We start from the raw sequence: 24,570 nt of genomic DNA on the forward strand, positions 1-24,570 counted from the left end.
TTTTAGGGCTCAACATCCTATCAAAACCTCAACAGTTCTGCAATGCTATAGAGCATATTCAAACTTTCTTATCATTTTACCTTTCCACTGTAAAGGAAGAAGAAGTACTTGTATACTCTTACTCCCTACTACACACATTAAAAAAAATATGAGCCCTAAATCAAGTGTAATATCAGTAGGTCAGCTGAAAAATCTAAGTTTCTTGAACTGCTGCTTCCGCTGCAGACAGTTGGCCACATTCCCACACATATGAGTTACATGCCCTGTCAAAAATGCCCACACAGCCTACATTACTTGCTTAATGTTCCCTCATTGTTTTCTTAACATCCCCACACTGAGTGTGGGTTTACTGCTGCCTTACTGCTACTGGATTTAATGAGAAAATTTTTCTACTAAAATAAAATAAATATTTTATAAGAAGTCATCTATATATTAGTTAGAAATTTGTCAATCATACCTAAAGACCCCTTGACTGTTGAGCTAAGACTGAACTCTTTAACGTATTCTTTATGGAAATATTTCCTATTTTTATTTTAAAATGCACATCATATTGCAAACACATCTCATAATACCATGGGCAAAATTTCAGTTTAGCACTGTTTCAGACGGAATCACCACCAACTGAAACATCAAGAGTCGTCTGTAAACTATGCATGTTTAATATTTTCCTTCAGACCAGCGATGGACTAGAAACAGGGACTGCTGAAGAACCTCAAGGACATACCTTCACTGGAAATGAGAGGACATAGCCTTAAACTGTACCAGGAGATGTTTAGGTTGGACATTAAGAAGAATTTCTTTACAGAAAGGGTTATGAGATATTGAAATGGGCTGCCTGTGGAGGTGGTGGAGCCACTGTCCCTGGAGGTGTTCAAGGGAAGACTGGACATGGCACTTGGTGCCAGCCATGGTCTGGTTGACACAGTGGTGTTCAGTGCACAAGTTGGACTCGATCTCACAGGTCTTCTCCAATGTAATTGATTTTGCGATACCCCATCCTTCATCACATAGTCTGAGACACGTTAATCTGCTCTGACACTCCTTTCACCCTCCATGCTCCATCAATATCCATCTGAGCATCATGTCACTTCTTTCAGCACGCACTTTGATGCTTTTCTCTGTCTATAATTTATACTTGGAACTTACTTCACAGAATACCCTGTGTTGGAAGGGACCCACAAGGATCACTGAGTCCAACTCTTTAGTGAATGGCGCATACCGAGTTCAAACCCACAACCTTGGTGTTATCATGCCTTTTTCCAGGCCCTTTCCCTTATGGCATTTAATTTCTCTGCCATCGAAGGGGACTTGAACAAACTTGGGAAGTGGCCCTATGTGAATCTCATGAAGTTCAACAAGTCTAAGTACAAGGTTGGGTTGGGTCAATCCCAGATATGAGAAGAACTCACTGAGAGCAGTCCTGCCAAGAAGGACTTGGGGATTCTCATGAATGAAAAGCTGGGCATGACTCAGCAATGTGTGCTTGCAGTCCAGAAAGCCAAACATGTCCTGAGCTGCAGCCAAAAAAGGATGTTGGCAGTAGGTCGAGGAATATGAGTCTGCCCCTCAACTCCACTTTCATAAGACTCAACTGGAGTGCTGCATCCAGCTCTGGGATTCCCAGCATATGAAGGGCATGAATCTGCCAGAGGAAGTCCAGAGGAGGCAGTGAAGATGATCAGGGGGGGCTGGAGCACCTCTGCTATGAGGAAAGGCTAGAGTGTTAGTGTTGTTCAAACAGGAGAAGGCTGCAGGAAGACCTTAGAGTGCCTTCCAGTACTAAAAGGGGGCTTATAAAAAAGAGGGGAAGTGATTTTTACACAATCAGACAGTGACAGAGCAAGGGACAGCAGTTTTAAACTAGAAGAAGAGAAATTTAACTTAGATATTAGGAACAAATTCTTTACTGTTAGGGTGGTGAGGCACTGGCACAGGTTGCTCAGAGGAGTTGTGGATGCCATATCCCTGGAGGTCTTCAATGCCAAGCTGGACAAGGCTCTGAGTAGCCTGATCTGGTTGGTGGCATCCTCATCCTTGGCAGGAGGAGGGGGGAGGTTGGAATTAGATGATCTTTAAAGTCTCTTCCAACCCAAATCATTCTGTGATACTATGATTAATACTTAACTCCCCCCATTCTAGACAGAAGGAAAGGGGATAAAAAGGAAAAGAAGCATAGAAACCTGAATAATTTCCTTTCAGGAAATATTGCCTTTAAACTGGCAATATTGCAAAACTACTCTAAGACTGCTTCCGTATATTCTCTTCCCTTCTGCTACTGACTCTCAGTCACCATATCACATAACCATCAACTGAGAATAAAATTTGGAATTAAAAAGCCTCTGTTTTTTTTCCAGAATATTTTATACCATTTAATGATTCTCCTCATCATACATAATGAAAAAATAAATGAGTTTGCATTACAGAAGTTCCATTTTCACATCTTAAGCTCTCTGGGTCCAGTATGTTGTTTGTGTTGAAACGAGTAAAAAAATTTTACCCCTGCCTCAATCAGATTATTTCCAGGACACTCATTTTGGTCAAAAAACTCACTAAGAGTATTTCCTCCAGCCTAAAAAAGAGTGGGATGAAACAATAACACGTTTTATGCTCTATGTTGCCACATTTAGTAGATGTTTATTTATACTAATATTTATCTATTTATCTGTTGATAGGTAAAAACAAGACATTTTTGAACTCCACTGAAAACAAAAGAAAAACATTTCCAGAATGAGGGATTTTTTCCACCTGAAAACAAACTGTTTAATGAAAGTTTGTTCTCTAGCAAAAACCACATATAGGGATTTTTTTTTAAACTATCCTCCAATTTATAATGTTGTTTGTTCATGACATCAAGTTGTAATATACTGAATGATATGTACAGTCACATGAACATTTTTAATTTCTCTTTCATACATTCCTTTTCAATTAAGACTTCCATGAAAAAGGGAGCACATACACATGTTTAAATTTAACATTTTAAATGGTGGATTTCACATCTGCAAAACAGATTTTGTAAAACTGATTTTGTAAAGGTCTTATATTTGCCAAGAGCAACTCAAAGCAACTTAGAAAAGGAGGAGAATGTTCTTTTGGAAAGGTAATGTGTATATTTTCGTGACCACTGAGAAGCTAAATGACCCATAACAAACAAGTAATTTAATTACTGAGGTTCAAGGGAGTTTTGGGGGGTTTTGGTTTGGGGTTTTTTTCCCCAAGAACAGTTTTTCTCTTTTTGTCCCTTTTTAATGTTCTTATGATGTTACTACTAAGTTAGAATTTCTAATAAAATTAATTATTGGCAGTGCTGCTGCATGACACAAATTATTATAGGTATGTAGCTGCATTTCCCAGCCTGCAAGCACAGAAAATTTCTTCTAAGTTGCGAATCAGCAAGACATTGCCCTAATAGAATATGTTGAAATTCAAGAAGTGAACGAATTCAATCTTTAAGACCTGTCAAATTCCACTAAGCTTCTCCGTCTGTTCCATCTCCTCTGTTTCTACTGGACTGCAAAACTCTATTGCACAATATTGAACGTTATTGGCATTTAATATAGGATACATATTTTAAGTCTATTCTTAATAGTTAAGTCTCTTCTTATCACTTGAAACACAAAAGAAGCAACTGAGTACGTTATTGCTAAAAGTGTACAGATCAGGCTTAATGTTGTACATCCAGTAACCACATTATAATGCTTACCTTTGTAACATATTATAATGTCTATCTTTGTAACACAAGGTCATCCAAAAAGGCTTCTTTGGAAAGCTATAACATACTTCAAAGATGTTATACAAATATTGCGGCAATGAAATTCATCTTCCTAGTACAAGGTTTAAAGTCATCTCATCAGCGATAGAGAAAACATTTTTTAAAGTTTTAAATTAAGCCTCTTTATAAAAAAGGCAACTGATGTTAGAGGAAGATTTTTTTTTTAATTCTTTTTTTATCATATAAAACAACCTTATTGTCAGCAAGAAAACTTCCATTACTGTATTCATTTTGCCCCCTTTCAGCAGAACTAAGTTACAATCTTCTTCTGTTGAGCATATGGGATGCAATGAAGGTTGAATCACCTGTCAGATACGGAAAAAATTTGTACATACAAACAGATGGAGAAATCCAGAGAAACTTTCCATACTTGTTTGGCAGAAAACTTCTAAATAAGCTACCTACTTCCAGCATCTGAAGAGAGTTAAAATAATTTGAACCAGAATACAAGAAATGTCACATCCAACACATGTAAAATCATAACTATGGAAGGAATTGCCAAAAATATTTACACAACTTAATTTACAACAATTCTTCAGCTTTTCTGTTACTTACATAAAACCTAAATATGAAAAAAAAACAAAAACAAAACCAAACAAAAAACCAAACCAAAACAAAAAACAAAACAAAACAACAACAAAAAAAAAACCAACAAAAACCAACCAAACAAACAAAAAACCCCCGACAAAACCAGAAACTTTACCAGATAAAACATTTAACAGAGTAAAAAAACATGTATGGGATATACAGCAAATGAGTTAAGCAATTCTGAAACCATATTTTTCCAAAGCTTTTTGAAGCAGGATTTGACACAGAAGCGAGTTGCTGGTCTGTAAATCTGACTACCAGTCCATTACTTTATAACTATAAAAGGCCAGTCCAACTTTCATACGGCAGATTCCTCCACATATTTCCTTGAAGTGTGGAACTCCTCTCATGAAGCAGGGACACCTCTTCATGGTTACTCCCCAGGGGTTAAGAGAGAGATCTGCTTACTATCTCATATGGTGAGTTATATCAACCTCTACTTAATGACCGTTTCTTTTGCTAGCTTTGATACAATTGCTTTAATATAATTGCTTTGATACAGTCCATTATTCTACTTTATGTTATATTATACCCTGCTAGTAGGTTCTTAGCTTTTACATGCTGTAGTAAATGATTATGATTAAGATCTTTCATCTGTTCACTCATCTGTTCATCTGTCATAATAAACAATTCACTTCATATAAACATATCTGTTTTGCCGCAATTAAAACCTGCGGGACAAAGTGATTTAATCACAACTCAACAGTTCCCTAAATTTAAATGGTTGACACAAGCTGAGGCTACGATGGGATTCAGCCGCACCTTGTCTCCAAAAAGGAGTTTAAAAAGCAGGGGAGTCTTTTCTGCATCTCATGACAATAACTCGGAGTCTTTGACTTCTTTAATAACTTTGTCTAAGTCTTCCACTCCCACCTGTGATGGAGAGCACGCTGAGCAGACATTCTGAATTACTAAGCAACAATCCCACTGCTGGCCAATATACGAAACACTTGAGGAAAATGGAACTAGAAAATGAGACAGAGAACTAAATGAGTATTAGCTGGGCTAAGAAACCAGAACTAATGGAAGTAAAGGAGAAGAGATGGACAGAGAGATTAAGGAGAATAAAAGTGAAGAACAGAATATAAATTATAATGCCACACCAGATTTGGCATGACTGCTTTCAAGTCAGCTGTGCAGCATATCCATGAGAGGAAAACAGCAGCAGCAAATACTAGTGAGTTATGACATACAATCACTTCTGAATGAGGAACTGGCCAACAGACGCATTCAGATACAAAGGGTTACCCACCAATATGACCTTTATGACCCTTCAGAGGTTACACTGTAAAGACATAGTAGAAAACTTGTCAACAGAACCTCTAACTTATGACATAAGGAGTCTGTTTTTAATGAAATGAAAAGCTCACAAGCTTTCCAGACTGAATAATTTTTGTGTTTTCCCAGATTAAACCCTGGTGAGACCACCAATACAAAAAGGTACTCTCTAAAAAGGCAAAAAATTTAAGAGCAGAAAGAGTTATTGCCTAGAAACAAGACAGTAAATAACATAAGTCTTATAAATTTTTTTAATTAGTAGATTCTATACGTAAAGTTATATTGTATTTCCATATGAATTACATATCTATTTCAGCTATATCCTTCTATGTGCTTGTCCAAAGTGATGAAAAAAATACTCTTCAGAATTCTGCACTGAATTTTTTTTTAAGTATATTTTTACTTCCTCCAAAACCTGAAAATTCTCCCAAAATATCTTCAGACCAGCTCATTAAAATGACCAACTCCAAAATTCCATCCTTCTCAAAGACTACAGTAGACATACTTTGCACATCACATTGGCAGAGAGAAGGAATGACAACATATAACACAGAAAAAAAAACAATCCTATATTTTAAATGTTGACATTTATCAACTATCAACAACAGCTGTTAAGTCAAAGCACAAGAAAGAGTATCCAGTCACACAAATGGGAATATTTCAGAATGGATCATAAAAGAAACTCCCAAGATTCTGCTCTAGACAATTTTTCCTCCTTGTGAATTCCCACTGTAGTACACATCACAAAGCAAAATTCAGATAAATACCCTGCTATCTACAGTCTCTCATTCAAAGATTCTGAATGCTTTAATTCAAAACATTTAGTTTCACCTGGGACCTAACAGTTTTAGAGACTTTCTTCCCTTTCTAAAAATTCTAAGATACCAGCAATCCACTTTGAATGTAAATGGTATCCTGGAAGACAGTAAAAAGTATTAATACACAATTCACACAGAAAGGTGGAAGATTCCAAAGAAAGTGAGTGACAGAAATTTTTTAATAAAAACAAAAGAACAACATTACTATATGTCTACTCCATTAAAAGATATAAGTAAGTTCCAAACCAGCTAATAATAATCAGCAGAATTTTCCTTACATCAAAACCTCACCAAATCATACCAACAGTTTCAAGAACTAATGCAGAAGAAAAAAAATACATAATTGGGAAATGATGTTATTGAGAGGACATATTTTTGAGAGGAGACCAGAACACTATCTTAAATACATTCAAATTCTATTGAAGATGAATTGGAAAGTAAATCACTGAGGTATTTAAAACAAAAAAAACCAAAACAAACAAACAAAAAAAGCAACACACAAACATGCTCCAGAGCACTGTTTATATTCCCAAAAAAGTGGTACAGAAAAAGGCCTCTTCAGACTAAGAAAATGGTCTCCAAATTAAAGGCCTATACTATACTGAAAGCAGCAGTTGCAGGGATCATAAGTTAATAAAATATAATTCATTTAGGAGTTCCAGTCTCTGTTGTTGTGATAGCTTCTTCCTTGAAGAATTTTTTCGCAAGTTTAACTCAAGGTAGTTATAATGGATTCGGTTTATTTGACAAAATCCCTTCCATAGGCCAATGTAAAGGCAAAATCTGAACATGACAATCACACCTGTGTTCCTATAAGCCTTTCTCCCTAAGTATTTCCCTAAATATTACTTTCCTTTTGTATTTCCCTGAAACACTGAATATATTTGATTGCATGCGTAAGTGATAAGCATTTGTGCAGCTAAATGACACTAAGAGAAAAAAAGCTTGCTGTTTTTGAATGACTTCCTCACTGACACTGACTGCTTTGTTTCTTGTTGATGATGTCTTCACATACAAGTCTGCCTAAAGAAAACAGTTGTTTTCCTTTGCATCAGTCATTAGGATGGAAATCTTGGGTGTTTGCATCAAGGCATGTAATTTCTTCAGTTCAAATCAGCCAAATATCTAAAAGCAAGTCTTCAGAAAACCAGCCACAGAGTAGGTTGGAGAACCATCCCCTTAAAATCTTTTCATCCAATGAGTAACGGATTCAGTGATTTTAATGAAGTATACTGAGCTCTGTAAAGAGTCAATATGTTTTTGAATTAACAATAATCCAAAGCCTATGTCAACGCTGTGCTATTTAAAAACCTCAGCACTGGTATTTCCCTGAGACTATGTAGCACTTTACATACAAAAAGTCCTTCATAAATGAAGTTATATATAACTTCAATATTATTATTTCTACACAGAACATTAGATGAATTACAGATGTTATGTGATTCACTTCTGAAAGTTGTGACAGTACAAGTAGATACAATTTTGTGTCATTTTCCAAGTGGGGCAAGAAGGTAATGAACTGAGATCTCATCTCCCACTTAGAAAAGATAAGAGTGGGATGTAATCAACCTCCCCAGGGGGTACATCTGATTAAGATCAAAGGGGAAGACTTCTGGTAAAGAACATCTTGACAGTTCAAGTTACTGTCACCTGCATGAATTGAAATTACTCAAGAGCAGTCTTGCATGATACCGCAAAAGAAGGAGGGGTTAATCACTAGGAAAACAGGATGCTTTCTAAAAAGCTGATTAGTCATGGCTATAAAATAGTTGAGGTTCACTTGGATCTCAAGTTTTTCTTCACTCCATTAAATACCTTAAATTGGAACTAACATTCAGCAGAACTCTCCATTACACTGGTGAAAAATCATCTGAAATTAAAGCAGTCAAGCAGCCCATAGCTCTCTGAAGCAATACCTCAGCTTATCCTACATGCACGACAATTAGTCTTAACTGGTTCTGCTGTCATCTTAGATCTCACTCACAGCCACTTTTTGCAGGTCCATTAGCAATGAACTGCAATCTAGTAGAGGTAAGTAACAACAGGGAGAAAATTAAGTCTTAAATGTATTTTTATTTTTGAAGTTACAGAATCTATTCTAAATAATGTAAAGTTTGGCTCAGCTGCACAGACTAACATGCTCTTTGGGCTACAGAAAATTTTAAAAGTGAATTTTACTTTGTTTTACTTTACTTTTGCATGAAGTATCACTTACAGCATATTGTAGTGTAATGTCTATAAAAGCTTAATTACCTACTTACAGAGACCAGGACAAACTGCAGTCCATAAAGTAAATGCAAATTGATGTATATATCAATTATATATTCCACTTATATCCACCAGATATAAGTGCAATAATTAATATTTTCTGGAATATACACCAAAATATAAGGCGCTTCCCTCATCCTCACTAATATTCAGAAAGGAAGAGAACATCTCTTGTAGAAAAGAAATATGGTTCTTAGCCTCAGGACTCCAAAACATGATACAGTCTCGCATCTGTCTGGACAAACACACAAAGCATCGTTTTTTCATATACTCATCACCATGGTCTGCTCATATCATAATGCTGCTGCTACTGAAGAAGCCTCTCTACTCCTTTCTGACTTTTCTGTAAGGTTAAATGTCTAAAGCAAAATATTAATGGATAAAATAGTATTAAATTTTATGATTTCTGAAGATGAAAACTAAGGGACGTATGCTCCCTTATCAATTATGTTCTCCACATGAAGGAAAATGTTATTTTTTGTTGGACTTAAAAGATTCAAAATCAGCAAGGGCAGGACATAAACAACAAAGAAAATACCCTTAATAATCTTTTTTTTCCTTTTAAAGAAAAGAACACAAGAGAAGTGACTTGTTTCATAGCTCAATTCAGTTAAAAAATCAAATAGCTCTACAGTCTAAATATGTTACTTTTAGTGCTCTAATCCTCCTTAGCCTAAAGCCCTGAAATTTCTGTCTGTTCAGAAACCCACCTTTTAGTTCACTGCACAGCCTGCTACTACCTGAGCAACCTGATCTGAGTTGGCTTTTCACTACCCAGGGAACTGAAACAGATGACCTCCAGATGTCCTCTTCAACCTAAATTATTCTGTGACTCCAGAAAACTTGAAAGGCTACTTTACAATGCATTTAGAGGACATGAATATTTCTGGCAGGGACCCACACTTCTTACACCTAAAATTCTGTGAACCAACAGAAGTCTGCTCAAAAGATAGTAAGAATGGAACTAAGTCCAAAATCACAACAAAGACATACAAATGGCATCAACGTCACTGACTTTCAGAGCTACTGGGAGATGGATACTGGGAAAACTGCAGAAGTATCAGCTGGCAACTTACGTCTGCTGTCCTACATGTTATAAAGACACGTCTTACATCTCCAGTCCCTACTGCACTCATGAGTAGTTAACAAATACCCATTGACACACTGCAACAATCAAATTTTAACTTGCCCCCAAAAGTACTCCTACACAGGTCAATCAAGTAGCAGGAAAATTCTCAATCACTTTTTTTTATCCCAGCTAGAATTCGTGGATGCTTCCTCAACAATTCAGCTATTTTTTAAGCAAGTGCAAATGCCCAGCTCTACTCTTCTTTTTTACCTGGGGACTCAGTAAAATTTGTAATTCTTATTTTCTTAGAATCACAGAATATTTCAGGTTGGAAGGGAGCCATCAGGATCATTGCTCCTTGCAGATCTACATAAAACTAAACCACATGACTAAGACTCTCATTCAGGTGCTCCCTGAACTCTGCCAGGCTTGATGCTGGGACCAATTCCCTAGGGAGCCTCTTCCAGTGATCAACCACCTTCTCAGTGAAGAACCTTTTCCTAATGTCCAGCCTGCTTCCACTGATGCAGCTTCATTCCATTTCCTCATGTACTGTCGCTGGTCTCCCGAGAGAGATCAGCACCTCCCCTGCCACTATCTCCCATAAGGAAGGTGTATCATATCATGAGGTCCCCCTTCAGCCTTCCTTTCTCCAGGCTGAACAAGCCAAGTGACTTCAGACTCTTCTCATTAGTGTTGCCCTCAAGACCCTTCTCCATTTTTGTCCCTCTTCTTCTGATACATCTAAAAATTTGATGTCCTTCTTATACTGTGGTGCCCAAAACTGCACACAGGACTTGAGGTGAGGCTGCTGCAGAGCAGAGTAGAGCAATTTCTTAAAAATTAAGCCATTTCTAAAACACAGTTTTTAATTTTATATACTTTTATGTTCAAATTTTGAACCAAAGGAGCCTTCAGTAGTAGATGCAAACAAGTCAGACTGGTGGTCTGCACCTAGATTTGGCTCCTTAAACATTTTTGTGCCTCTTGGCACCCTCAATTTTGTGGAAAGATAACTCAGCTTTTAGAGGCGCAAGAGATGTCAAAATCTCCTCTTGCACATACCTATGACCAGTTTAGACCCAAAAGCTACTGCTGATTTTAGACAGCCCAGGACAGAAATTCCTAAGCTGCCATACAGTTCCTATGACTACAAAAGATGAACTATCTTGACTGAAAGCATGTATCTCCCTTCTAAATGAGAGAAAAAAAGTATTGTCTCATCACATCTGCTCTTTGCACATAAACAACATGAAAACCTTCATATTTACTAAAGTCACTGCATTTATACACACACCAGATATAAGTGCAAACTACTGTGTAGAAACCACAGATTCTTAATTTATGATCCATCACCACTGGGTGATCCCCTACCTTTTCTTGTGTTTCTCTTACGTTGGCTAACAGAATGAGCTTCCCCTACTTCTTGTATCATAAACTTAGAAGTTGTCAAAAATTCTCAAGCTATCATGAAAAAAACCCCAAACCCTGATCTAGTCATGGAATCAATATATGAGACTAGGGGCAAATCCTCAAAACAAAATCAGAAGATCAAAGCACAATGCCTAAATAAAGGAGGAAAAAGAACTGGCACAATTTAGTGTGCCTTGCTCCCCCATTTTCTCTGCATTGTAAGAAGTTTCCCTTTTGATTTAAATTTTTAATTCCTAAGATAATCTACCTGAAACTGTGTGTACCCCTCAAAAGTGAATTTATGCAGTAAAAATGACAGTTGTAACAGCCCTCAAATGTAAGCTCTTACAATCAACTGCTTATCTTATTGCAACAGCTAACATTTCAATCAAGAAAAACTTCAGAAAAATATTAATGTAAACGCACATGGTTTATAAAGACAAAAATAGCTTTACTGACCCTTTTGTAAACATACAGCTTTCAGCAAGGGCCAGTACAGTCATTACTCAAACTCTTCTTAACCAGGCCTGCTCATTTGCTGTGCTCTCTTAATCAGCTCTGCACTGCATACGTATCTATAAATAGATAAGTTAGTCTAGGAGAAGCCATCCTCATGTATCAGTAATGGACTTCACACCTTTACACATGGCAAGACAAAAAGCAAACTGCTATGCCAGTGCAGTGCAAATTACTATACATGTCTGAGATAACAGCACTGTTTTGATGAAGGTACTCTTGTATTACAAACAAGTCTCCAGAGACAATTTTTCCAAAGACTGAAAATTTCGCCTAACTGGGGGAGATTTTAAAAAGATTGACAGAACTTTAACCCTACAGAACCACAATGCTCCCTGTTCCTGCAAAATACCATGCTGCTGCACCAAAGGATGAGAACTCAGATGGTCCAGAGATAGGAGAAAGAAAAAGCTCACCAGAACTTAATATAATTGACTCAATAATTCCTAAGCCTTGTTGTTGGAAACAGCTGAATTGCTATCACTGAAATAAAAAAATAAAACATCAACTTTTGAGCATAAATAAAGTGGATACACAAATCCCCCTAGGTAATCTGATCTTCATAAATGCCAATTCTGCTTTATTTTTACTTCATGCAACTCTTGAGAACAAGTTTTTGGATAATCCACATGGCATTTCAATATAAGTACTTAAACAGTAACAGAGGACATAAAACACTGGTTAAAACAGGTTTGCGTGGAAACAAAAAGTATCAGGTAAACACTGAGATGGAGACATAAAACACTTAACTGACAGAGTAGTTAAAAAACAATTTAAAAATTATTTTATTTTGGGACCAGGTACCACACTATTAGTTCCTTATTCTTGATGTTCACTTGTGTGCATGCACACGAACATCATGTTACTTTGAACCCATAACATTTCGTTACTTCCTGTACCTCTAACTTTCCCACTGCTCTGAATTTTATAGATGTTGCACTAGTCACATACATTTGATATTTAGTTCTAAATAGTATTATCTGCAACAGTTGAGATTGCCTTAAGTTAATTTCTGATTCACAAATAGTCATGAGAAGGAAAATAAGTTTGTAAGGCTCCCTGCCTTAAAGTCTTCCTGTATTATGGCACTGAATGTGCATGGAATACTTTTAAGTTATATTCCTCATAATTATATACATTTCCAAAGAAAGTATGTGGATCTTCCACATCTCTACCACTTTTGGAAACATCACAATATTTTCTACTGTTCCACTACCTTACACTCTTGAAACTGGTCAGATGGCATGAATACTTCAGCTTTCACTTCAAAGAACCAAAAACTTGAAATATTATGCAAGTTACAACTGAAGGCTCGGGAACAAGGAAGCAAATTAGCAACTTGTTAAATATTTAATTCATTTGTATTTTGAATAAATTGATGTTATTTTATATCTACTTGAAGATCTATTTAGAATTGTCTAAGAAGTTATTGTCTGGCTGTTTCACTGCTAAATCATTCATCTGAATGTAACCTGATGAAGAGGGTCTTTAAACCAGGCCACTGTCTTTCTACCAAAGCCGATGAGGAATGTTCACAATATTCATTCTATCAATCCTGTTAAAAGGGTGCTAACCTTCAGCAGAAGGTTAGACAAAAAAAAGAAGGGAGCTTGCATGTGGAACACAGCCATTTTAAAACTACATGGACCGTTCCCCAAAATATCCAAATCTATGCTGCTATAATTTTTCATGTACTGTGTTCAGGAGACTATTAATGTCATCTACATCCTTTTAAACATGGGTATTGGGTTAAAAACTAAGGCATTGTAGAGTCACTGTGAGAGTTGTTACTCAATGGCTACGCTTCATGTAAGTAAATGTGAGCTATGTAAAATATAATCCTCCATCTACCAGGGAAAGCTTTTAGAGCAAACAAGTCTGACCATGTACTGTATAGGCAAATTCTGGTTCTCTGAGGTAGTCTCACTGCATGAAAGAACTGGAAACATATACTCCATTTAAATGGCAATTTTGATTTAATGGTCCAAGAAAACAGCTATATAGATATATTTTTACATACACACAATACTCACTCAGTATTCTTGAAAAATTAACAAGAAATATTACAAAGGTAAAGCAGTTCATGCTGTGAATAAACAAATATTGGGGTGGCACATCGACTTACAGACAAATAAATCTGTTTTCAGAATTATTATCCCTTGGATGAAAAAATAGGCTTTTTTTTTTTAAAAAGACACACCATTGAAAGAGTTCTAGAGCTAAATTTTATCTCAAACCAGATCTGTTTGAAGTTAAATTATTTGCCAGGTTTTATATCAAACATGCTGATAGGATAATTAATTTTTAAAGCTTAAGTGCATACCACCAAAAAAGGGAAGGCACCTTTTTCTTCTCTAACTTCTTCAGTACCTGTTATTCTGCTATGCATTTAATTCACTGTGAATCACACAACAGAAGGAAGCTAAAAATGAGCATAAATAAATTATTTATTTTGAAGGGAGGAATGTATATGGTCTAGTAAGTTTATGATGACAAAAGAAGATCTGCATCTTATCTCACCAAAAGTTCAACCTCAGGAGACTGAAATGTTTGCCAGCATGTTCTAAATCACAAAGACACCAATGAATGTGGATCTTAATTGTAGAGATTAGCTGAGCAGAAATTTCCACTACCATTACTGAGCTAAACTGAAGACTATCGATCAGATGTTTTCTGTCCTAGTAAACTGAAGGTTTCACAAATCACAGGTCTGGAAACATTTCAAGAAGAAAGGTTTCCAAAAGCAAATTAATCCCTCTCAAGAGAAATGCATTTAATATAAAGCTTTATTAGCAAATACTTGAATAATAATATTAGCTTAAAAAAATTACCATTACTGCCATGGTAAAACGATCCGCTGGGAAATGATTCGGAGACAGCAAGAGGGGGGAGACGGAAATCAACTAAAAGGTCAGTGAGCAATTGGTTGATAAAACTAAAATAGAAAAGAAGTCTTAATTAATGTGCTCCAGTAACGACAACTTGATCCATATCCTACCTGCAAGTCCACATGGACAGTTCTGCCATCCTCAGAAGGACTATGTACGGACTTCTTCCTATCCTCAAAATCTGAGTAACTTACAGCTCAATCCCAAACCCTTATCTACAAGCAGCTATGTCATATGTACAGTTTGATCAGAGGTTTTATCACTGAGATATCTACATGCCTATTCCAATCTCAGTCTTATTAAATGGTGCTTTCTGAGCTAACTGTTTTGCCTGATGATTGAAACAGAAATTACATCGACAATTTCTGTGTGAAAGCTACAAATGATAAAGAATTTACTTCCTCAATAATCAGTCACATAATACTTCCGTTGATAAAGAAATACTTTCTCTCCCCTATTCAAACCTTGTTAACTTTCAATTACTGGATCAAGTCATGTCTTTAACAGTTTAAAGAAATTTTTGGACATTTTATCTCTGTTTTAGTATTTCTTTGCTTAATATCCTATTCAATAAACTGAAACTTATTCAGCTTCTTGAATCTTCTTGAATTAGGTCAAGTTTCAGGATACTTCTCTGACATTTTTCATTTTCAGTGTCTTTTACCATTCTTTTTAGACTTTGGACACTGGAACTAGAGATAGAACTCAACGGTAATTGCTGAAAAAAATACTAACATCACATTTTTTCCAATGTCATTAGTAAAAGTTGATTCTTTGTGTGTGTTCGGAATTTTAAAAGATGTGTATCTGCTTCTCCAAAGTTTTGTACTAAGATCTTATATAAAATTAATCCTATATAACTTTCAGGAAATGGGTCTAATATTAATAATATTCTCCATGTATGACTTCCTGTGCTGTTGTTTACACCTAGTTCACTAACCAACCTGCTTTCAGAATCAGTAACTAATACTTAGTGTTCAGGTCTTACTAGAAATAGATTAACACTTTCTCTGATAAAATCTGCTTTAATTAAAATAGTTTATAAAAATATAGAAGTTTTGAGGCAATAGTTCAATCTTATGAAATTGCATTAGAGACATGTTCATTACTTCAGATTATCAGTTTTAAGATCTCTTCCTATCAGCTAACCCAGCTGATAGATGACAAATATCTCACATGTATTTACAAGACTAATCCTTTAAAAGTCACAAACAAACAAAACTTATTAGAATTAACAGAAAAAATTTCAACAGATTTTGGAATGTAATTTACTGCTTATAACTTACTAATGGCTAATACACAAAAATTTATAAAAGGTTTGATTAAATAAACAAGAGAAGCCTCTTTCACAAAAACTCATACAGAATTTCTGTTATATTCTATCCCACTTGCGAAATGGGATTTATCAGCCTCAAACAGAATTTTCTGGACTGAAAGCTTTTCCAGGCTTCATCATCATCATCATCCAGTGAAACCACACACTTTTGAAAAGACTACCAAGTGAAAAATACAACTTCAGGCTGTTACAATTAGTTTTATGAAAAATAAAAAACACTAGACATACCTCCCTAAACAAGTAACGTACCAGAGTGATTTTAACTGAAGCATAAACTTATGTAACATGAGAACCCTGATAAGAGGAACAATTTTAAATTTCCCTACTCAAGCAATGGAATTACCTGCAATTCTGAATGTCAAAAATCACAAAGCAAATATTTTCACAGAGTTTTGATCTATAGAGTATTAACTGTCATTAATCATAACTGTGTAGCTTTAATACGAAATCAGATTTGAACATTAATCATGTCAATTTAATTTTGTTTTCTTAGATAGAATAGATATTTTATCTTTGTAAGCAAATGTGCCAAAATACCCTATTTCACTTTCTCACATCAAAAAAAACCATTTAGTTTACTAAGTCTATTGTACTTTCCATTTTTACTAGAATAATCAGAGAATTCTGGTCATTGAAATAAGATGCCTATCTTATGAGAAAATAGTCCTTTAAATTGAGTTATATATATATAAAATTAGCAGTAAGGAAAGATTTCATCTTCATACAATAAAAGATGTAATAGATTCTTCATGGGAGAAGACAGGAGAGGAAATTGCCAGTGAAAGAGACTTATGGAACAAAGTGACTATGATGGAAGAATTTGCTCAACAATCCGTATATGGCCCAAAACCACTGGAAGTTTCCCATCAGTTTTAAAATGGCAAATTCCTGTCTTCTTCTCTATCTGATACCAAGTTGAGCTGATGGAAGTATTAAAACTTGCAGTCTCCCATCATTTCTCTTCTGCCAGAAGTTACCCCACGGATCTGTTGACAGAGCTACTCAAAAGTATTCTCTCATCTCAGTCAAAGTGAGCTAAGACCAGAAGAGATGTAATAGTAAAGTTTTTCCCATCTGTCTTGTTCTGACAGAAAGGTGTTATGAAACAAGCCACAGGGAAAGCTTATCAATATAACCCAGATAGTGTACAGTACAGGTGAGAAGTGAAATATAATGTGTTCTCGGAAAAAAGAAGCAAATACATGCACTGAAACTCCTACCTTCCCATGCCAAGGTAAGAACATTGCTATTGCCTAGCAAAAGCCTTTTAAAAGACTGTCCCTTCTTGCTCCACTCACTCTACAGTTCTAAAAGCAGCAAACTGTTCAGAAAAAACTAAAGTACTGTGAATATTTAAATTCTGTGCTTGCCAGATAGACCAACCAATTTTTTTAACGTGTAGTTTCATCTGACATACAAAAATACTTTCAAGTTTCTTGCCGTAATAAAAAACTTCACCTTGGTATGACTAAAAATAAACCACTGAACACTGTATTCTTTTATGCTCTAAATTAATTCTGAAAATTTGCCTAAACCATAATATTGTACTGGGAATAAAAGTATCTCATAATATCTTGAAGAAACATTTTCAAACTTCAGAATTTCATCTTCATATGGAATATTTCACATTAAGTGAATATGTATGTGTATGCACGCCTATACATGTATGTGCTTGAAACAACTTAGTGAGAGTTATTTTTTTCCTAGAATGGAAGTCCAAGTCATACTACTCCTCTAACAAATTCAGTTGTTTCACCATAATGTTACTTGGATTCCCTATCCTATAAAGCAGTATGATGCAACCAGATGTAAGTCGAGGTGACCCTTTTGATGAGTAATTACTTTTGACCCCAAAGCAGGTCCCACACCCTATAGCATGCAGGTTGTTTTAAGATGTAAATCTAGAAACAGTACAAAATCTAGAAACTGCATAAAAGACTTTGCAATTAAACAAGACCTTTAAATGGTCCCCCAGATGAAGGTAAAACATTAGTAATTATTCTCAAGTATGTTTTTTCCAACCAGCCTTCAAATCTGTGAAGACAGATGCAGTGCTGAAGCCTAGGTTCTAACAGAAGTTTATGCAAACATCTTGGTGGTAGCTTTGGCACTGCTATCTTAATATTCTGAGCAGTTTTCAAAGCTGCAGACTGATCAGCAGTAACTGTTTTTATTATACATAAAATGCTTCAAACACTGAAGGCGTTAGGACTAGGAACATTTATTCAAAAGCCTTCTTCAGCGTTGCAGTTTGCTGTTTTTAAACAAAACAAAGACAGTATACCTAACAAGCTTTATCATCATATTTCTTCAAGTACATAATTCACAAAAAATCTCTAAATTCTGTATAACAGCAAGACAATATAACTACACTTACACTAAACGGCATGAGTCCAGATCCTGCTCTTGCCTATGTTTTCATATGCACAGTATTACTGATATGTAAAAACATTCAAGGAAAGTAAAATCATAGCTTCAGTTCTCCAGTTGTCAACCAAGCTGTTCAGGCCTTAAAAGAGCTCAACAAACTCTAGGGCTATATTCACTTGAAGTGTAATCAGGTTAGGCTGAGCAGCTGTTAATCTAGAGTGAGCAGACAGTATGTAACCTGAAGATTAGATTCTATAAATCCAGGAGAAATGACATACAATCCCAGCTTCACAGCCAGCGGAGCTGTCCTTCACAGTGCACAGCCAAGCAGGCTGGAGATACCATATCTCATGCACTCCTGAGAACATACTACCATATTAAAAAAAAATCTAAGGAGCAAGCAGGTGACCTATAGCAGGTGACATGGCTCTTAAGCTTACGGGGCACAGGTTTCATCAATTAAATGAAAATAGAATCATCTGGGATGAAGGAAGCTTGGCAGTTCAAGACGAGCTGAACAGCATCATGCATGTAAGAGTAACTGACTGTTCCAGGGGCAGTAAAACTGATTTTTGGCCATCTTCAGCGGTAGTATTCCAGACCTTGCTAAAATATCTTTTCTGTCAAGCTATCAAGCTTTTATGTCGTTCTGGGCTTAATAAAACCTAGAGAACAGTGGTCATAATGGAGAATTCATATACTCATAGCTGCCACCTACAGAGACTGAAACAAGACAGCTAATGGGAGGGACACGAGACAGTAGGTATTCTAGATCTCAAGCTGGTTAATAGGATGGAATTACTTAACGTATGAAAATTGAAAGGTAGCTGAGATAAAAGTCATCATAAAACAGCAGTGTTCACTAAGACATATCAAATCTCAAAAGCCCCAAGTAGTGTCTAGGAGAGAAAAATCAACTAAACAGCAACGCTTGCAAATAGCAGACTTAAGTTAGGGAAACTACTTGTCCTTCATTAACTGTATTTTGCATGCTTGAAACTACAAATGATATTTGCAAATTTAATTAAGCTTATTGTCATCCATTTCATTAAAAAGGTAGCTAAGCTAACATTGTCAAATAATTTATAATTTTAAACTTGAACAAAAGGACTTTAAGAATGTGTTCACTTTTCCTTTCTGAACACTCTCTATGGTCACCACTTACTCTACTTCACACCACAAGTGGTAGAAATATCTTTAATTAAGACACAAAGAATATTTACTAAGCAACAGTATATGATTAAAGAGAAGTTAAAGTCCATATTCCATAGAGTAGAACAACTTCATGTTTTAAACATGTATTTGACAAAAGAATAAGAATTAAATTTTACCTTAAATGCAAAATTATACTTCTGAAGTTTTGAAGCTCCTTCACTGAAATAACTCCATCTATTTAATTAGAGATAGGTCTACATTGAAGTTGTTCCTAAATAACTTATTACAAAGGTCACTTGGTGATGGCAGTAAATATTCTCTAAGATACCTTTTAAAGAGTATTTTTATTTTAACTTGCTAGAGGGTGAGAGAGAGAAAAGACTTGTGAGAGGAATTCTTTACAGTAAACCAGCTGTTAGGCAACCACAACCCTAGCTGCAATGACAAATCACAAAGTTCATGACTGCTAAATTTCGAGTTTGGCTGCAATTCTGCTTCTAAAGGGAAAAAAATATATGAGAGTAGGGACATAGAACACCTGTTCCTGGAACATTTAATATCACTGACCTCTCTTGCTTATTCATACAGCACTACCTATCACATTTGTGATAAGAAAACATCCAAATAACAAAAACAACATTATCCGTTTCCTCTTCCTTCTTTGTTTTAACATAGAAGTCAACTGATATTTTGGAATGATATAAACACAGAGCTAGTTGTGTCTTTAAACAGGGTACTTTTATAGGTCACTCTGCTAAGGTGTATTTCCAGAGAGAAAAATAATTTTTGAAGCCTTTCCCATTTCCAAAATTTTCTTCCACTTTTAGGCAATGCATTAACGTTGGCATTTCTGTTACAATCACCTTTAATGCAGTTCTGTAGATTTACTCAACATACTGCTGATAAACATGAAGATCCTTGCCTTAATAAGTGTATGTTCCAAATAAGCCTGAATAATGTGGTAAAGGAATTATAAGAAAACCAAAGATAATGTTGATCACACATTGTATCTGAACTTTATCTAGAATGGCAAGGAGTACATGCAATTAAAATGGACTGATCATTCAGGATAGTTGTGGAGTATTTAAAGTCCTGGGCAATATATAGCCATAAATAAAAAGATAGCTTGTGCAAGAAAAAGTTTAAATCAAGTCAATACTGATACTGACGAAAATTTTGCATGAATGTTTAATTAATTAGTTTCAAATTAATTAAAATTGAAATTATCATACCTGTAATGCAAACTTTTAAGGAATTACTGCAGTACACAATTGCACTTCTATGTTTGTCTTTTAATATAATTTTGTTCTAATCACTTGAAATGTTGTAAAGTTGGAGCACTGAAAATATGAGAATTTTGAGTTGAGAATATATGCATAAGCTTTAACCTAGTCAAAAAAATACACTCAAACCACTACTTAGCTAAATCTCTAGGTTAGTGTTATTCATCCAAACACTTAATCAATAACCAGACTACTTACTGAACTAACAAATTTCTTACTTCCTTCTGCAACTAAAACCTAATAAACTTCTAACAATCAGTAAAAGCCCAAGAAAATTATTATTCATCTCTAATTCCAGAATAGTCAAGCTATTTGTTTAAAAATAAGACTTAAACAAACAAACAAACCCTGATTATAAGATGAAAAAAAAGAAAGTACAGTATTACATGTTTTAACAAATCGTCATCTGGAATATTTTCAAGGAAAATAAAGTGAAGGGAACTAGTGCGAGTTTGATGTGTTCACCAACAACCACATAAGTGGGTATGAACTTATACAAGTTAATTAGAGGAGTTTTCAGACTGATTCTGTAACTGCCAGGTTTAAGCTCTGGCTCATTTCAGTGTGCAAGCTGACCAGCTTCTGTTTCTTGCATATAGGAGTCTGAAGGAATTGTATTTTTCTTATGAAGTCTTTTCTGAGTTCAACATTGTGTCCTTGAACAGTCATACAAAACGCACTGAGACTCCCTGCTGGTAACCCATATATCTGCAGCCTGAAGTAATAAAAGTACAAATAGCTTAACAACCACAAATTAGAATACATTATCATCAAAACCTGATGATAATGAACCTTCTAGGATTTTTCTAAATGTATAGCAAGTTTGAATGCCATGAAAAAATCACAAGAAACAGACCATCTCTCAAAATATTTCATTTACAACAGCAATTCTAGAGCCCTCATTTGAATTACTTTTTAGTTCAGGCTACTACTACAGCCTTAATCACCTGGAACCAAAAGAAACTGTCAAATACATATAAATACTATCCCTAAGTGAGTATTTGAGTTATAGCAGGTTAACATAAAAAGAAATATGTCTTTAAAATATTTTAAAAGAATTTACTTAAAACACATTTAAAATGCGCTACTTTCGCTTGACACCATAACACCACTTGCAAATTTTGCTTTCTAACTTCTTTATGCGTCATGAAAACTCGTGCTTTCAACATGCCACCCAGGAAATGCAATTTTCTTTCCTTAGTTTATTTTTTTAACTCTATGGAGGTGACAACAATTCAACTAAAGAGACAGATAATACAAATGATAGAGGAATCAGATAAAATACACTCCACAACTTGCAAACAGTTCTAATATTCAGTTTATGAATGACTGTTTTCTCTAGAGGAGGTGCAAATGTTATCTAGAAGCACAGAATACACAGCTTATGGTTTAACAGTACGTTAACATTCCTCATGTGCTCCCTGTGTCCTCTTCTCCTTCAGCCTCAGACACTGCCATTCAGTGTGTCTCGAGGAGCACGGTAGACGTGCTTCAACCATTATTTTCAGCACCTTCCAAACTCACAGATGAGAAACTGCATCTCTTTCCTGAGAGGGTGGTCACACACTGGAACAGGCTTCCTAGAGAGGTGGTCAATTGCCCTTAATGTAATTAATGCCCTTAATAACAGGCTTTAACTTCTGGACAGTCCTGCCTTGGTCTGGCAGTTGGATAATGACTGTAGGTCCCTTCCCACTGGAACTATTCTTTTCATTTCTAATTTACAGCTCCAGTCTTAAGAAGAATTACTGATTAAACTTCGGAGACCTTGTAGTTCTTCACAGATGGGATACTGTTTTTAACATTTAAGACCTGCGCTGCAAATTGAGCAATCCAAATTGTTTCTTTTCACATGACATACCCAAATTCTGAAAAGACTTGTCACTAGCACAAAGCAAAATGCAGTGGGTTTAAAACACTTTTCTTGTAATGTCAGCCATGTAGTGTCTCTGAAAATACAATTATGCAGCCATTTACACCAGTGGTTATCTGGATTTCACTCACTTAACCAGACCATTTCAAGTGACAGCAATTCAAACATCAGGGATGTACTGAATCTGTATTTGTTATATTAGTTAGGAACTTGCTTAAACGGGACAAAATTAGACAATCTTTATAATATCTTAATTTGTTCTTCATGATCTACAAACTATTCAACCTAATAAAGAAAATATACTAATGTCTAACCATATTCAAAACATCAACAAACTGTTTAAAGTAGGGATTTTAGCATTTAATAATAATATTTTCTACTATGGAAGTAATACCTTTGTGTCTGCAAGCTGAAAAAAATATACAGTTGGCTTAAGTGTATTTTTACAACTTAACTTCTCCATAAAGCACAATATATTATTTACTTAGTTTTTGTTTCTGCTACAGTCTTATCAGAAACAAAAATTTCCTAATAATTTCCCACTATTTGGGGAAAAAACCCCAAAACGTGCTATTTACAGTAATTGATAATTGAAATCATCTGTTTAGAGTGCACTACACTACAGATACATTAGTGGAGAAATTCAATCCTTCCCCTCTCTGTCACTCTCAAGTAAAGGAGCTTGCATATTTGAAATATCAGTAAAAAATTATTAATGAACTTGCTACTAACAGCTGCAGTAACTTAATTAATGCAGTTGCCACAGTGACATTTTGCTGTTTGATTCTAACCACAAAGATCAAGCTTGAAGCCACAAAATAATTTCTAGCAGTCTCTTTGACACTTTTCAAACAACATCTATTAAATATTCAATTACACTTAATGTGAAACTTGAATTCCACTTGAATTCCAATTTAAATACTCAATCTTCCTAGTGAACTCAGTTACACTGAATACAGTCACAGGAATTATTCTACTCCAAAGAAATACCAGGTATGTCCGCAAATTTTTGTAAAAACGATTAACTAACAACTTCCATGAAATATCATTAAAAGTAATTTTAAATTACAGAACTAAAATAATACAGATAAAACACACTTATTATTTGGAGGCAAAAGAAATATATTTGCTTCCAGATCTCACCTAACATTGTTCTGAGCTCAAGATTAAAAAGAATTATATTTAAAGCAAATTAGAGCACAATGAAAAAAGTATGAAAGCTAAACAAGCCTCTCAAAAAACACTGACAAAGACAGACCTCAACACTTACCCATCATTAGAACATGTCAGAAATTCTTCCTTTATTTTTGGATGCCAACAGCCTGAATTGAGCATTGCTGTGTGACCCTACAGAAATAAACATAAAGAGGGCTTTGTAAGCTGTCTTACAAGGTTTTATAAATTTTATTCCAAATCCTTCAAGTGGAATCACATGAAAGCTGAGGGACCTTCTCACTGACATCACAATGATTTAACAGATTTTATGTACTCTATCCAGCTCATCCATGGTTGTTTTCATTTCTGAATTAGAAAAACCCTGACATTTTTCTACTTGTATTTTTTCTTTCTGAAAATGGTATAGAATTATAATTCTTTTTTCTTGGGAGAACTATAATGCAGAGAAAGGATGAAAAAACAGGCACCAATACAGTGTCACACGAATTTTTTCAAGCTACAGAAAAATAACAGGAATAACAATAACTACCAGGGTGACATCACACGCATACTCCATGTAAATCTATAATAGCCAAAGATCTTGTTGGGGAAAATTTAGGAAACAGAATTCAAGAGTGAAGATAGATTTAACCTCAAGTGAACTTTTCATAAAATATTAAACTAGTCAGTTCCGTTTCTTTAGGACCGATAAAATGGAAGGTAAGGATTTTATGCAAAGTAAGCAATTGCTATTATGGTGACTTCGAATATAACTACAGTACTGAAATATA

At 35.2% G+C, this 24,570-nt stretch overlaps 1 protein-coding gene across 1 annotated transcript in view; it reads right to left on the reverse strand.

Moving 5' to 3' along the window:
* Nucleotides 1–24,570, reverse strand: part of WDR70 (WD repeat domain 70) — a 129,899-nt gene that overhangs the window by 61,366 nt on the left and 43,963 nt on the right. Inside the window, exon 9 of the mRNA XM_027634628.1 lies at nucleotides 23,895–23,971. Within this exon, the coding sequence (XP_027490429.1) occupies nucleotides 23,895–23,971 (77 nt within the window). The remainder of the gene's footprint in view (nucleotides 1–23,894; nucleotides 23,972–24,570) is intronic.

This window comes from Corapipo altera, unplaced genomic scaffold, assembly GCF_003945725.1.
Source record: "Corapipo altera isolate COAL_440 unplaced genomic scaffold, ASM394572v1 61411, whole genome shotgun sequence".
Taxonomy (NCBI): Eukaryota; Metazoa; Chordata; class Aves; order Passeriformes; family Pipridae; genus Corapipo; species Corapipo altera.